The sequence below is a fragment of the Bubalus kerabau genome, chromosome 18 (genome assembly GCF_029407905.1).
Source record: "Bubalus kerabau isolate K-KA32 ecotype Philippines breed swamp buffalo chromosome 18, PCC_UOA_SB_1v2, whole genome shotgun sequence".
In the NCBI taxonomy this organism is placed as follows: domain Eukaryota; kingdom Metazoa; phylum Chordata; class Mammalia; order Artiodactyla; family Bovidae; genus Bubalus; species Bubalus kerabau.
In genome coordinates this window covers 37,294,124-37,311,817 of record NC_073641.1, presented here as the reverse complement: position 1 = coordinate 37,311,817, position 17,694 = coordinate 37,294,124, and the positions used below count along the sequence as shown (strand labels likewise).

General features: G+C 36.6%; 1 protein-coding gene across 4 annotated transcripts in view; it reads right to left on the bottom strand.

Annotated features, from left to right (window-relative positions):
• Positions 1-3,876: 3,876 nt before the first annotated feature.
• The window catches only part of RICTOR (RPTOR independent companion of MTOR complex 2), a 136,687-nt gene continuing 122,869 nt past the window's right edge, over positions 3,877-17,694 (bottom strand). For all 4 annotated transcript variants that reach the window (XM_055554724.1, XM_055554725.1, XM_055554727.1 and 1 more), the window contains 4 exons: positions 10,615-10,770; positions 10,159-10,282; positions 8,441-8,579; positions 3,877-8,315 (listed from right to left, as the gene is read on the bottom strand). In XM_055554724.1, the coding sequence (XP_055410699.1) occupies positions 8,241-8,315; positions 8,441-8,579; positions 10,159-10,282; positions 10,615-10,770 (494 nt within the window). In that variant the 3' untranslated portion in view covers positions 3,877-8,240. The remainder of the gene's footprint in view (positions 8,316-8,440; positions 8,580-10,158; positions 10,283-10,614; positions 10,771-17,694) is intronic.

Below are 17,694 nucleotides of genomic sequence, written 5' to 3'. Positions count from 1 at the left end.
ATGGCAAGCCACTCCACTATTCTTGCCTGTAGAATCCTACGGACAGAGGAGCCTGGTGGGCTACAGTTCATGGGGTTGCAGAGTTGGACATGAATGAGCGACTTAACACCACTACTAGGTACTATCATCAACCCCAATAGCCACTAAACCACGGTTGTTTTAGTCCATCCATAGTCTTATTCAGTCCTCCCCCTTGATACGATTTTGAAGCAAATCATGGTTTCATTTGTAAATGTTTTTCTAAATTGGCTTTACTTTTTCTAAAATAGCCATAATACCTTTTTAATAATCACACCTATGAAAAAACAACCGAATCAAAAGATGGGCAGAAGATCTAAACAGACATTTCTCCAAAGAAGACACATGGCCAGAAAGCATATGAAAAGATGCTCAACACTGCTAACTTTCAGAGAAATGCAAATCAAAACTACAATGAGGTATCACCTCACATCATCAGTCAGAATGGCTACCATAAAAAAGTCTACAAACAACAAATGCTAGAGGGTATGGAGAAAAGGGAGCCACCCCCCATCACTATTAGTGGGAATGTAAATTGATACAACCACTATGGAGAACAGAATGGAGGTTCCTTAATAAACTAGAACTACCATGTGCTTGGGCACCCGCTCAGTCGCTTCAGTTGTGTCCGATTCTTTTGTGCTCAGTAACTTCAGTCTTGTCTGTCTCTGTGTGACCCCATGGACTGTAGACCGCCAGGCTCCTCTGTCCATGGGATTCTCCAGGCAAGAATACTGGAGTGGGTTGCCATACCCTCCTTCAGAGGATCTTCCCAATCCAGGTATAAAACTCACATTTGCCTGCATCTCCCGCGTTGCAGGCAGATTCTTTACCCACTGAGCCACCTGGGAAGCTCTTGTGATTCAGCAGTTCTAATCCTGGGCATGTATCTGCAGAAAATCATAATTCAAAAAGATACATGCACCTGTGTTCACTGCAGTAATGTTTACAATAGCCAAGACATGGAAGCAACCTAAATGTCCATCAACAGAGGAACAGATAGAGATGTGGTACATGTATGCAACAGAATAAAAAGAATGAAATAATGTCACTTGCAGCAACATGGGTGGACCTAGAGATTATCATATTAAGTGAAGTCAGAGAAAGACAAATATGATAGCACTTACATGTGAACTATAAAAAAAACCTGATATGAATGGATTTACAAAACAAACTGACTTCAGACTGATGGTTTCCAAACAGAAAAGGTGGTGGGGGGGGGGGGGGGATAAATTAGGAGCTTGGGATTAACATAAACACACAACTATATATAAAATAGATACTCAACAAGGACCTACTGTATAGCAGAGGGAACTCTACTCAATATTCTGTAATAACCTATATGGGAAAAGAATCTGAAAAAGAAGAGATATATGTCTATCCGAATCACTTAGCTGTAGACCTGAAAACTAAGACAATATTGTCAATCAACTCCAACATAAAAATTTTTTTAAATTAAAAACACACGTTAAACCTAGTTAGTAATATTCCGGGATATTTTGATGGTGGGTGGAACTGGCAAAAGACATACAAATAACGCCCCAGCTTGGTGACTGCTCCTCAGCTGCAGGTAGGTAGACAGGAAGCAGAGAACTAGTCACACAGTTCTAGTATCTAGTAGTCACACAGGAAACTAGTATCACAGTGATACTGATATGGAATATTATTACTAACTAGGTTTTAGACGTGATTTTAAACAATTTTTTACTTTATATTGGCATTTATTGACAATATTGTGTTAGTTTTCAGGGGTACGGCTGATTCATATATACATGTATCCATGGACCTGCTGGAAGTGCCTGCTGACATTCCAATATCTGACCCATACTAAGTCTAGTGAAACTGATTCTCCACTAGAATGTCATTTATTAAGAAAACCAGGTTGTATTAGACAATATCTAGTATTTCTTCTAAGAACTCTGTGGAGACCAGCTGGCTTTCATCTCAAAGAATTTACAAAACATGCTAAGCATTTTGCATAAAGTAGGTATTTTAAAACCTTCAAACAGGGACTTCCCTAGTGATTCAGTGGTTGAGACTGTGTGATTCCACTGCTGGGGGTGTGGTTCAATCCCAGGTAGGGGAAGCAGGATCCAGCAAGGCATGGCCAAAACAAAATGCCAACCTTCCAAAAGATACAACTGAAAATATAAAGCCTTCAAAATTAGTAGTTAAAATAGTATTTATAATAAATATATTCCCATTTAAAGGACATTTGCTACATTTAAGCAAATGTAGTTGTCTTTGTCCTCTAAGCATTAGAGGAAGTTTTCATACATTTTTTTTTTTTTTAATCAATACAGAATTAGTTGCTATGGTCTAAATGATCACCTGCCTCCCCAAATTCCTACATTGAAATCCTAACACCCAGGGATGATGGTATTAGTAGATGGGGGTCTTTGGGAGGTCATGAGGCTAGAGCTCTCATGAGTGGGATTGATGTTCTTATAAGAGACACTACAGTTTCCTAGTCCCATCAAGCCATCGAGGACATAAGACAAAAGAAGTCTGGGACATGAAGAGGGCCCTCACCCAAATATGTTCACACTCTAATTTCAGATTTTCAGCCAACAGAATTGTGAGAAGTAAATTTCCTGTTGTTTATAAACTGTCCAGTCTTTGGTATTTTGCTATAGTTGTTCAGTCACTAAGTTATGTCCAACTCTTGGTGACCCCATGGACTGCAGCACGCCAGGCTTCCCCTGTCTTTCACTATCTCTGGGAGTACTTTATACACCAGAGAGTTTTAAAAAATGAAACAAACTTTCTGAAGCTCAGCTACATTGTCAGTTTTCAAAGATGAGCTGTATGATGATGATTAAGTGTGCTTTTTGAGGGCCAACTACATTTTTGTTGAAAAGTATAGAGTAGAAGGCAGTATGAAAATGATACACATAAATGTGTTTAAAAACCAAACTATCCCAAATAAATCTATTTCTGAATACATTTTACCACATTCAATCAATGATAACAGGCTCTAACTTTGACACTGAATTTTATTCTCCAGGATTGACCATTTATTTCCCTTGTAGTATTTTCTTTTGCCACTAGGTGGCTGTTGGCTAGCTTACCTGATCCAGTTTCTGTGAAAGTGAAAGTCGCTCAGTCATGTCAGACTCTTGGAGTTCTTCAGGCCAGAATACTGGAGTGGGTAGCCTTTCCCTTCTCCAGGGTATCTTCCCAACCCAGGGATGGAACCCAGGTCTCCCGCGTTGCTGGCGGATTCTTTACCAGCTGAGCCACAAGGGAAGGCTGAGTGAAATCAAATAGCTTACACAGAAAAATTACCATCATACCATCATTGCTCATTCTATATATTAATCACTAAAGTTGGAGTTGTTCTGAAGATAGATCTACTTTATCAAACCTTTCACAATAACCTGAGGTTAAAAAATAATAACTGTAAAGATGTTTGATTAGATTATGAAGTGTTTAGAAAGTATAAATACCTATTTTAAAACATCTGGAACAAGCCACTACTCATTTGCAAAGACCCTGATGCTGGGAAAGACTGAAGGTGGGAGGAAGGGGATGACAGCGGATGAGATGGTTGGATGGCATCACCGACTCAATGGGCATGAGTTTGAGTAAACTCCAGGAGTTGGTGATGGACAGGGAGGCATGGCGTGCTGCAGTCCATGGGGTCGCAGAGTCGGACACGACAGAGCAACTGAACTGAACTGAACTATGTGTTACTGAACCAGATTCTTATCTGTGGTATTTAAAAGTCACTTTTACCTAGAGTTACATGTAACAGCCTCAGTGTATATAAATCAACAATAATGGTTTTAAAATTTGAAATAGAACAATGACACAAGGTTAAGAATTTTTAAGTACATTTTATTAAGAATGTATCCCTTTGATAAGATTATGCTTCAGGAGGCTTTTAATGCCCTTGACATAAACTGTACACATTATACAAAAACAAGAAAACCACGAAAAAAAAATCAAGGTGAGCAAAACCATTTAGGGACAAACCTTATTTAAATTATACACAACTCAATGAAATATTCTTACGGAAAATATATAAATACTTTTCTTTCTATGTTACAGTTATACAATATAAATCAGATTTCAATGTCTGTTCAGTGACCTACAAACACCAGAACCTCCAAATATGTAGCAGCGTATTACTAAATAAAAAAGAAAATTATGTGGTTAGGGAGCATTAAGTCTGAGATTTTTTTCACAGTCCCTTACCACTTTTCAAAACTAATTTACATCATCTGTTTTACAATGCAGCTTCAGGGTTTCTGACAGGCCAATAATGGAACACTTTTCAACTATTATCTATGAAAGTTTTTAATCTCCCCCCTCCTCTGCCCAAAGACTTTGCATTTTGTGCTAAATCAACCTATTAGTGGCAAAATTACAAGATATACTTTTTTGGCATAAATTATATTTTTCAAATTAAATATTTTATAAAGAAAGTCAAACAAAATGTGCAATTTATGCGTGCAGTGGCATAGCTATCCACCTATGTTACAAAAATACTCTAAAGGGGAGAAAATCCACATTCATTAAAGAAACCTACTATGAATGAAAACTACCCTGGGAACCTAGAACTAAAAGAAAAAACAAATGCTCCTAGAAAGATTCTCACAGATGTTAACATTGTCTGATAAGCACTGCTATTAATTTTACTGGTATGCTTTTGTAATCAAACTTTCACTGTAGTGACAGTCTTGAAGTGAAGCTGGTAAGAATGTATTTCCTGAATGCAGAGACAAGGGAGACCCTTCTCAACTGACATTTTGGAAGATCTGAAATATTCTTTTTATTCCAACAGCTCTTATCAAACTCTCTCAATTAATTGTTCCTTTTTTCCCTAATTTAATGGATTGTGAATGTGACACAAAACTGGAAACATAAGACTCAAGGGGAAAAAACCTTACTTCCAAAGGACCTTTCCCAAGGTAGTTTACAAAACTCCTCTCACACAAAATTAGCACCTCACTCTCACCATGCAAAAGTAACTGCAGTTATAATTTGGATGACAATTTGATTGCTTTTTATTGCTTAGTGATCTGTGCTTTAATGTGGGGATAAAAGGCATCCTCTGAATGGAATGAAAAAAATTTTTTATATAAATAGCAGTAGACAAATCTAAATAAGCATTCACACCTCACTGTTGAACACTTTGCATCTGTAATATGCCCTGAAAAACTCAGCTTTAATTACTTCAAGCTCTGGATAAAAGAGCTGAAAACTATTAAAGCTACACCATTTCAAAAGGACTTATACATATGATGTTAGAGTAAGTAGTAAAATAAAGTATATACCTCCAAAGAGCCTCTTTTAATGTCAATGTCTTACAGAATGCCCTTATGCTACCAATCTTTATTAGAAAATTTTTTATTAGGGAGAAAAGACTTTTTCCCCCTTCAAATCTACCTAAGCATAAACAGGAAGTAAAAGTATAAGAAATTTTAGATCATGTTTAATTACAAATACTAATTTCTAATTTCCTTATTTATCAGTATTTACTTAGTAAGTGAAGCTGAAATCTGTTCTTGAAAAAAATTTCAATTAGAAACAACAATTCACTTTACAATTAGAAATTCACAGTTTATAACCAGCACAACTGCCCAAATTCCTCCAAATTATTCAATAATTACCAGTAGTACAAATTTATATGGACTAAGATTAATTCTAAAATCTTGAAAAACTACAGTATTGACATTATTTTGGTATTTTATAGTCTGGTAATATCTATTACATATAGATGCTTTTTTCAATTATTTCTATTACCACTGACAACATCCCTAATCTTTTCTGCTATAATTTAACATTTTAAACACCTAAGTAAATCACTTGGCACTGCATGTGAGCATTTTTCATCGTAAAAGTCTACTTTTATACAAATAAGTACTTAAAGAAAACGTATTAGACCTGTCAGTGAAACATGGATAAACCAAATAGCACTATACATTTAATATAGACATCTTTTTTTTTTAAGATTATTGAGAACCACAAAGCTCTGAGTGTCTCCCCAAACTAAGTGCTAAAGGCAAATATTATGATATATACATACATATCTTTCAAAGTAATAATCCAAAAAACTGTTCAGGCTAATTGTAACAAAGACTTCATTTCAGGATTGATGAGTGAGGTGGGGTCCAGGGATGAAGGTGTGTGTGTGTGTGTGTGTGTGTGTGTAACAAAAAAGAATTTACTGTTAACTTTTGAGGGATTAAACCACAGATTTTATACCCTATATTAACTGAGGTAGTGTTTAAAAATGAATGTCTAAAATATGTTAATCCCATTATTAATAAGATTACTACATTACCTCCTTTGGAGTTTTAAACCACTATTTGGTCTAGTATCTCTGACATTTGGTTCTCTGGAAGGCAGTTTCATCATCCAAGACCAAAGACCAAGGTGACAGGCAACGTTCTTAGAAGTACTGTTGACATTTAAATAAACACTTGGGTTCAGTGATAAATTAAAGTTAAAAAAAAAAGCATCTGTTTTATCTTCAATTGGATTTTATGAAAGAAAATCTGAAGAACCACTTTTTAACATAAGCAGCAGCTTACAGCCCTTATCTGCTTTGTTATAATGTAAGTTGCTACACAGTGCACATAAGAACAATTCACTGAAGTGCAGTCAAAGAGGTGTTATGAAGTGAGATGAAATGCTTCATCTCAATTGGAACTTTCAGTGCCAGTAAATTAAAAAAAAAAAAAAAAAAAGTATCTCTGTGAGTTATGCTTTCTAGTTCACAGGGTTCTTTACAGAGATCTCAAGGAACAAGCCCATTATAAAAAAGAACTGTAACAAGGGAAAATACTAGTCCCCGTACTATGACTGTGTCAGAGCTGATGCGTAACTGTAAAAATGGTCTAAACAAATCAATTTAAAAAGGGTCCTAATCAGTCCAGCTGGATTTTTTTTCTACTTATATATAGACCTCAAAAAAGATCCTTTCATTTACAAGCATTCTAATGATGATGGCCATGCTTTTTTTATATACAAATTTGCATATATGTTTAATTCCTGTAAAGATTTCCAAGTATCTTTAGACATACACAAATTAAACAAACAAATAAAACTTTGCCCTCATCAACTTTAACTTCACAAATGTGATAAAGGCAACTACTGTACTCATAAACTCACCTATCACTGCATTTAGTCTGTGCAAAACAAGAACACTGATACAAAAATTAAATTACTGCTGCTTTACAATTTGGTACTTAAGGCTTTTCACTACAATTTTTAATCGTAATAATGTTTCACCAAGGATTTTTTTAAAAGAAACTATGGCTCTTCTTTTCCCATGGAATGTATAAATTGTAGGCAACCTTATCTTTCCCTCAAGAGATCCAAGGTGTTATTTAATGCTTTCTTTTACTTTAGGTCTAAATTAATAGTGCTTTGTTCAAGTTCCTGTTAAAATGGTGATGTGGGAAGCTAATGGAAATGGAAGTGCACTGAAAACATATGCATTTTATAAATGAAAAATACTCTGAATTATAAAATAATTTTCTGATTTTAATCAGGAACTGTAGTGAAAAACCTTAATCGGTTCAAATAGCCTACAATAACACATTGCAACAAAACTAAAGAGATGGAAAACAAGAAACTTTATATAAGTCTAGTCACATAAAAATAACTTATAAGTCCTGGTTGTTGAGGCTCTTCTTTCGCTTTGAGGTTAAAAACCTCTGAAGTAGTGTTATAAACATGAAGAAAAAAGTGGAAGGGCCAAAGATCCCCTTCTAATACCAGCAGTTACAGAACATCCCATTGTGCTAACAGGATGCAGCCTCAAAGACACTGATTCCTGGCTTCCAAAATTAGTTAACAAACAAGGCATCTTTATATTTACCCTAAAAAAGGAATTCAGAAATAACGGTGTGTAGGGTGCTTCTGCATACCGTACTGTTCCACTGTTGTTATGCTCTTAAAATGAAAAGTAGAAAACCCATGTAGGTACTCAGTGCTTGAATCTTGCATACAATGGTAACTAAAACTCTTAAAACTGTGGTAATGAATAATGAACCCCCAATGGGGCTCCACAGAGGGGAGAGGAAGTTGTTTTGGTTAGGGAAGTCCGCAGTTCCAACTGTTCATGTACCAGTAATTGCTGGAACAGCGTATAGAAGATACTCCTGTCTTTGCTGCCCAGTCAGTCGGCTTTTTTGAGGCTTTTAGAAGTCCACAAATATGAATATATATATATATAGTCTGCATCTATATACATCATAAATATGAGGTCAGGATTCAGCAGATGTATCGACTATAGTTTGCTTTGGTGGTGTTGCCAAGACAGCCTCTGCTTCTTCATGCATCTAGGGAAGAAGTGGTAAATTATTAATGACTTTCTAGTCTATTAACAGATATAATCTCAAAACTTTTAGTTTAATTCAAACAAATATTTTTGAAAGATAAAGTTCAGAATACAAATCCTACTTACTTGTAAAAACTGTACATCCTGAAATAATTCTTGTATGAACCTCCGACATGGAAGTCTAAATGTGCAGTGTGACAGCAAATGGGAAACCTCAGAGTAAAGGCATATGTCATCAAATGTTTGAGGATACTTCTCTTTAATTCTAAAATGAAAGAAAAGACTAGGATGTGATGAAAAATTATAATAATGACTTGCCTATTTTCTTTCAAAATATCATTTTTAAATATCTTTTTCCTCTGGATATATAGATCAAGTGACATATCTGGAGTGAGGGCATAAGAATATAAAATAGTAAATATTCCTACCTCACACTTAAACTATAACTATTTTAAGTTTCAGCTATCTCTTAAAATGATAAAAACCCAAATACTTCTTAGAAAGTGAGAAATATTCTTTTTCACTAGCCTGAGAAATTACAAAGTGTATTTACTGGCCCAGAATAACTCAGTATTTTTAAAACTAAGCTTTAAAATAGAAATAAAATTTTAAAGTTAAACTGAAGTTAAACTTTGACTGGGCTCTGTCTTTGTATCTTTCAGCATTTAGTAGTGGCTCTCGCCTGGTACAGCACCTCAGAACCAGCAGTGGGGTGGGCTAACACAGGTAAAGGACCCTCTACACTTAAAGCTTCTGGCCAGGAGGTCTGCAGTGGGGGCCTGGTATATGTGCTACTACATTTTATAAAGTTCCACGGGAGACCCTGAGGTGCATTTCATTTTTTGAGGATCACAGCTTTAAATAGTGCATAACAAAGATGTTGAAGATGGCCTGAATATTCTTTTATCATGTTGCTGTGACTGAGAAAAGCAAAAAAAATTCTACAACTTTTATTAAAAGAAAGGAGTAAAAATAGAGAAAAATTAAACCAAGAAAATGTCACTTATTTTTACGTATGCCAGTTTTTCTTGAGTTTTATGGTCTCAGAATTCTTCTACTTTCTTAAAAATTGTTGAGAAACCCCCAAATCTTATTTTTTGTAGGCCATGAAAGTGAAAGTCAGTCAGTCATGTCCAACTCTTTGTGACCCCAAGGCCTATACAGTCCATGGAATTCTCCAGGCCAGAATGCTGGAGTGGGGGAGCCTTTCCCTTCTCCAGGGGATCTTCCCAACCCAGGGATCGAACCCACATCTCCCGCATTGCAGGTGGATTCTTTACTTTTACTTTTGTGGGCCATAGCCATCAATAATTAACATACAAGAAATTTACAAAATTTAGAAAATTTACAAAACATTAATTCATTTAAAAAATAAAATCATTACATGTTAACATAAATACATATATTTTAATGAAAAATAACTATATTTTCCAAAACTAAGACAGTGAGATGGAGAAGGCAATGGCAACCCACTCCAGTAATCTTGCCTGGAGAATCCCAGGGAGGGAGGAGCCTTGGTGGGCTGCCGTCTATGGGGTCGCACAGAGTCGGACACGACTGAAGTGACTTAGCAGTAGCAGCAAGACAGTGAGAAGAGTTGCTATTGTTTTACATTTTTACAAATCTTTTTAACGTCTGGCTGAATAGAAAACCGTTGGATTCACATACCTGCTTCTGCATTCAATTTATTACCATATGTTAGTTTGGTTGAAGTAGATGAAGAAAATCTAGGCTCACTCAGATATGCCATGCAGTTGAGAACTACTGATGTAAAGCTAACTGATCAAACTTTTTAAGTATTTACCATAAAAAAGCAAAAAATACTCATCTCAAAGCTTACTTACGTTAAAAGCCCAGTTTCATGACATTTAGTTGAAACTGAACTACTCAAATTAACGACTAATCTCAGAACTTCTTTACGAAGGAGTATACGGCACATTGGTGTATCGTCTGGAATTGTTTTAACACCTGAAAAGAAGATCAAAATATTTTATCTGTATCACAACAGAAAATTACTATAACTCATGGAATTTGTTTTTAAACTTTACCAAAGATATATATAAAACTAAGATAAACTGCACATGACCTGCCAATCATTTGGGGATCAAAATTCTTTCTAATGAAAGCAGACAGCTAAGCAAGTACGTATCAGCAGCTGATACAGGTACAATGGTGGACTAAATATACCTCAATAAAAGTAAGTTGTCATAGATTTGAGACAACTAATGAACAGCACTCATCATTAACAACAAACAACTAAGTACAGTTAACAAGGTTTGGATTTAAATCTGAAAACTTACCTAGTAGCAATTCTGTACTTTTGGTGCTGCTGGCTGAGCCTTCTTGAGACACTCCATCACTGCATCCAGAAATGCCAGAAAATTTAGAGGGAACTACTTCTAAGGGATTATGGATAGTCTGCTCACACCAATCAGAATATGGAATGTCTTGAAGGTCTGAAGAAATAAATTAATTCAATCAACAGATCAAAACAGCTTAAGTCCTATGCTTGCACTGTATACCACAAAGGAATGGTTCTCCTTGTAATTTCCTTCCAGTCTCTTCAATAATTGTTTTCCAAGATGAAGATTTTCAAAGTAAATTTACAGACTGCTCAGATAGTAACGTGTTAAATTCTAAAGACATTTATACCTGAGATTTTATTTTCCTAAACTATAATAATAATAAATATGTGTTTATTTAAAGAATTCATATAAAGATATATATAGAATAAGTGAGAGTCTTTTACCTACCCCATCTTCCATGCCCACCCCTAAACTAAATAGCCTTCTCTTTAAATACATAAAAATTCAGATCGTCTGATATTTTAAATTTCTCTCTCTTGCTCTTTAGGTGTATAAGTGAGATTACACTGTATCCATTTTTCTATCACTTGCTAGTCCTACCATTTAATAATCACCAATATAACAATCACAGTTCTCCAGACTTATCAGTTCCTTCCATAGGGTTAAACTTACTATACTATCCATGCATTGCTAAGGTCTACTCCTAGATGGGATTTTAAAGTCAACTAAACATCTTAGTACAGCTAAAATAACATCAATATTTTTTATTTAAAAGTTCCCTGAGCACCTAAACTAAGTGATTAGAGCAAATGGAAATCAGAAAGTCTTCAGTTATCCTTTTAGGAGGTAACACTGGGCAACCCAGAAAATCATGCAACCTTAGTACGCTAAGAAAAAGAGATTTCAGAGAGAAGAGACACCATCAGTCAAATGGTAAGGCCTCTTGATAGTCAGTCCTATCCTCTTTCCACTACAGTACACTGTCAGAGTGGTAATAAGAGTTTTTTAAAAGTCCAGGAAACTAGACCTACACCAACACATACTATTCTCCCTATGCTGCTTCAGTAAAATAGATGTCACTACCTCATCTCACCTGTAAGTACTTCCTAAGATTAATAGTGACATAATACTAAGCAGAATATGTTCTGGTTCCTCAGGATATCAACTTAGCATAGTTGTAATATCTTGGTTACTAAGAAAATCACACATCTGTCAGGTACTTAAAAGTAACATATGCTACTTAAATTATACACTGATTTTAAAAATAAAACTACTGCCAAAGATCTGAGAACTAAAGATGTACTTAAAAACCAGTAATGCTGAATAACCAGGTAAGAAATGACTATGTTATTTTGGACTCAGTAAGCTTCCCAGGAAGTAAAAAGACAAAATATTCCAGCACAAAGAACAATAAGAAAATTATATCTTCCTTTGTCAACGTTGTTTTGAAAATGCTGACAATGTTCCTTTGTCAACATTGTTTCTGAAAAGTTATAAACTTATTCATTTCAGCCTCATCTTCAACCAGTGATGACTCCTAACATTTCTAACCTGTTACAACCACATTTTATTTCTAAAGATATCATCCATTCTTATTCCCCCCCCAAAAAAAAACAAAAAAAAAAAACCCACGCCTCTAACTAAGAAGCCAAAACAATTAGTTTCTCCCACTGTGGTGGTTTAGTTGCTAATCATGTCCGACTCGTGCAACCCCATGGACTGTGGCCTACCAGACTCCTCTGTCCATGGTATTCTCCAGGCAAGAATACTGGAGTGGGTTGCCATTTCCTTCTCCAGGAGATCTTCCTGACCCAGGAATCGAATCTAGGTCTCCTGCATTGCAGACAGATTCTTTACCAACTGAACTACAAGGGAAGCCTCACTGGAGTCTTCTTCACATCTTCTTCCACTGGAAGATGTGAAAAAACATCCCAAGAATAGTGGTAACAGAAGGCTTTTAATCCATGGGGTATCTTTTGTGTGAAACTTGCTAAACCATATGAATAAAAATTTTTTATGAAATAATTACATGTGCTAAATGGAAACTTCAGAGAACACGTGGGTAGAATATTGGCACTATTTATTAATCAGTAGGATATGGAGAAGGCAATGGCACTCCACTCCGGTACTTTTGCCTGGAAAATCCCGTGGACGGAGAAGCCTGGTAGGCTGTAGTCCATGGGGTCGCTAGAGTCGGACACGACTAAGCGACTTCACTTTCACTTTTCACTTTCATGCATTGGAGAAGGAAATGGTAACCCACTCCAGTGTTCTTGCCTGGAGAATCCCAGGGACGGGAAGCCTGGTGGGCTGCCGTCTATGGGGTCGCACAGAGTCGGACACGACTAAAGCGACACAGCAGCAGCAGGATATGGAGAACCAAAATTTCTTGAAATTGGGAAGCTAGTTGACCTACTTCTTCTTAGGTATGGAAGATAATGTCTAGCACTCTGTTAAAGGCCAAAACTGTACATACTAGACTGATGATATTGACTTTTAGGGACCTTAATTTTGAAAAGTATTCAATGCAATGAAACTTTTACACACTTTTACTCAACACATTTTATTTCTAGATTATATTTAATTTGGATGAAGCATTATGTCCATAAATTGAATCTTTTTATCTATGTAATTGATGTTTAGTTTCTTAACTGTAGCTGTTGCTTTTATTGTTTTCTCTCTTTTTAGTTAATAATATTCTGTACTGTCCTTAGTTGCTCAGTTGTGTCTGACTCTTTGCAACTTTGCGGATTGCAGTCCGCCAGACTCCTCTGTCCAAGGGGATTCTCCTGGCAAGAATACTGGAATGGGCTGCCATGCCCTCCTCCAGGGGATCTTCCCAACCCAGAGATCGAACCCAGGATGCCCTCATTGCAGGCAGATTTTTTACTGTCTGAGCCACTAGCTCAGCTTTATTTTATCTTTTAATTAAAAATAGTGACATGAAGTATAGGATAGATCAGTGTCTAAGAGACTGCATACCTTCTTTATACCCTGTATCTGGGCATAAGGCTGAATCCAGCCTTATGTGAGAAAGAACAAAAAGCTCTAGGGAAAATAATTATGTAAGTCCATATGGGTTAATTCAGAAAAATCATAAGCTAAATTCTTCCTATCAGAAAGTGAAGTCTCCAAATAGCGTACTAAATGCTGAAACAATTCATCAAAAAAATCAAGAATTTCTGTGAGGAGCTCTTATTCACCTGATCATCATTTCTCCTGGGCAGCAAGAACAAGGAGACTGTTGTTGAAATGAACAAGGAGATTTTCCTTAGGAACACAGTAAGATCATTCTAATTGAACTATCAGAATTTATGAAAGAATATTATTGCTAATGTAAACAACTTAGTGTGAGTCACCATTAATGGACAGCTTAGTGAATGCTAATCTTACACGTTAGGAAGTACCAAAACTACACCATAAGCCAGGTATCATTATTCCCATTTAGAAATTTAAGAAAAAATTAAAAGTAAAGCTCAATCAAACTAAGTATATTGCCCAAGATCAAATTTTAAGATGGAAACGTTTGGCTTTGAGCCTCAGTGCTCTTGACACCAAACCCCACACCCTGCTATGTTTACACCAGGGTCTGAGATTTCCTGGAGCCCTGGCACTTCCTGGTCTCCTCCATCCCCAGCTGTACATTTGGGTGAGGACAGGGAGATGGGACACCACCTGGTGTTCCCCTTACACCATCATCTGCGTACCACTGATCTTTTGTATAGACTGCTACTGAAACGTGGGTTTTACACCTAATATTTTTCAAAACCACCACTGTCTCTTTAGGGCCCTCCTTTACTCAATGTAATCGCTACCCACTCCTCACAAATCTGTCAGTTTAATAACTCAGACATTCAAACCAATCTCCTTGCTATTATCCTTTATAGTCTGCTGATTTTTTTCCAGTGCTCTCTTTCACAGATGGACTAGTCTAAAACACCAGTCTAACCCACTTTTAGTTGGTTAGCTACAATATGGCAAATGCAGTGGTAATACATAAAGTGCACCCTAAAGAAACATATAATGCAGCCAACACTTTGCCTTGCATACTTAACAAAACATTGCATAAACATCTGAGAAGGTGGTAGACACAGAATACAGTATTAGGAAATATCATAATCACCTTTCCTCTGAGCTTTAACATTTTTTGAACAACTGCCACTACCAACATTACCACCAGATTGAAAGTTTTAAAGAGTGAAAAGTCTTATGTTGAAGTCCTGATGTCTCTTTAAAATTATCATTACACAGCAGAGGGACAACTTCAGACTACTGCAAACTACAGTAATCCAAACAGTGTGGTAATGGCACAAAAACAGACATATAACATATAGATAAAGGAAAGAGAAGAGACAGCCTAGAAATAAACCCATGAACATATGGTCAATTAATCTAAGAGAAAGGAAGCAAGAATATACACTGGGTAAAAGTCTTTTCAACAAGTAGTACTGGTACAACTGCACAGCTACATGTAAAAGCATGAAATGTTCAAACGAAACATTAGAACATTTTCTAGCACCACATACAAAAATAAACACAAAATGCATTAGAGACCTAAACTTCCAGAGGAAATCATAGGTACAACACTGTTTGACATAAACCGCAGCAATGTTTTTTTGGATCTGTCTCCCAGAGTAACTGAACTGGAAACAAAAATAACCAAAATAAATTTAAAAGCTTTTGTACAGCAACCCCCTCCCTCCCCCTGCAAAAGCAAAAAAAAACAAAAAACAAAAAAAAACACCACACCTAAAACAAAGCAAAAAGACAACTTACAGACTGGGTGAAAATATTTGCAAACAATGTTTCTGACAAGGAATTCATTTCCAAAATATACAAATAGCTCATATAGCTCAATAAAAAAAAAAAACAAAAAAAACCCAATCAAAAAGTGGGCAGAAGACCTAAACAGACATTTTTCCAAAGAAGGCATAGAGATGACCATGAAAAGGCCAATAAGCACATAAAAAGACGCTCAATACCACTAACTATTAGAGAAATGCAAACCAAAACGACAATGAGGTACCATCTTACACCAGTTAGAATGGTTACCATTAAAAAGTCTACAAATAGTAAATGTTGGAAAAGGTATAGAGGAAAAATGAAACCTCTTATACTGTTGGTGAGAATATAAATTGGCGCAGCCATTATGGGGAATGGTATGGAGGTTCCTTAAAAAAACTAAAGCGTCACCATATGATCCTGCAATCCCACTCCTGGCATATACCCGGAGAAAACCATAATTCAAAAAAATACATGCACCCCAATGTTCACAGCAGCACTATTCACAACAGACAAGACATGGAAGCAACCTAATTGTCCATCGATAGACAAATGGATAAAGAAGTCAGAATATTATTCAGCAATGAACAAGAATGAGATAATGCCATTTTCAGTAACATGGATGGACCTAAAGATTATCAAATTAAGTCAGAAGAGAAAGACAAATACGTGATATCACTTATATGTGGAATCTAAAAATGATACAAATGGACTGATTTACAAAACAGAAATAGGTTCACAGACATAAAAAACAAGCTTATGGTTACCAAAGGGGATGGGCGGAGACAAATTAGGAGTTTCAGATTAACATATATGCACTATTACACATAAAATGGGTAAACAACAAAGGTCTACTGTATAGCAGAAGGAACTATATTCAGTATCTTCTAATAACCTACAATGGAAAAGCATCTGAAAGAGAAGACACCCATACACACATGTAAAATTGAATCACTTTGCTGTAACTTGAAAGTAACACAACATTGTAAATTACCTATACTTCAATTAAAAAAAAGTAGAGAACTATTTTTTAGTTATCTGCCACGGATAATAGGGCTTCCCAGGTGGCTCAGTGCTAAAGAAACTGCTTGCCAATGGAGGAGATACAGGTTTGATCCTTGGGTTGAAAAGAACCCCTGGAGGATGAAATAGCAATCCACTGCAGTATTCTTGCCAGGAAAATTCCATGGACAGAGGAGTCTGGGAGCTACAGTCCATGGGATCACAAAGAGTTGGACATAAATGAACATGCATGGATAATAAAGATATCTCCCTTCTGATACATTAATTCATTCATTTGGCCGATAGCAGTGCTTCTCAAACATTAATGTATACACGAATAACCTGGGCATATTGTTAAAATGCTGACTCTGATTCTGTGTGGGGCAGAGTTTGAGATGACATCTCTAACGTGCTCAGGTGATGCTGCTGCTGCTGGCTCACTGGCCACGTTGGGTAGAAAGGGCTATGCAAGACCTGGTCTCTACCTATCTTTCTAGGCTGATCCTGTATTTCCTCTCCCTTCACTTTCCAGGCTCCATTCCCATGGGTGTCCCATGCTTGCACCCATCAGAGAAGACTTTTACTCATGTTCCTTCCTCTCTCTTAAAATTCTCTATACTCCAGTCTTCATTCAGTTAGGTTCTATTCATTCTTTCAACCACAGCTCAACAGCAATTCTTCAGAAGTCTCTTCTTTGATCGCTTATTTGATGATGTCTGTTGTTTAGTTGCCAAGTCATGTCCGACTCTTTCTGCGATCCCACAGACTACTGCCCATCAGGCTCCTCTTGTCCAGGCAAGAATACTGGAGTGGGTTTGTCATTTCCTTCTCCGGGGGATCTTTCCAACCCAGGGACTGAATCTGCATCTCCTGTATTGCAGGAGGTCTCCTGCATTGCAATCAGATTCTTAACCGCTGAGCCACCAGGGAAGCTCACTTGGTTCTATTCCTTTGCTAATACCAGGCAGCAAGTAATGGTGGCTCAGACAGGAAAGAATCTGCCTGAAATGTGGGAAAACTGGGTTCGATCCTTGAGTTGGAAAGATCCCCTGGAGAAGGGAATGGCTACCAGTATTTTGGCCTGGGAAATCCCATGGACAGAGGAGGAGCCTGGTGGGCTATAGTCCATAGCATCACATAGAGTTAGATATGACTGACGGAAAACTTAATACTTGGTACCTACCCTTGATGGCACTTGTTGCAAATGTGGTTGTTATATTTGTGTATTGACTGATTGAGTGGTTGATCAATCCATTTCCTTCTCCATTGGATATACAATATAAGAATAGT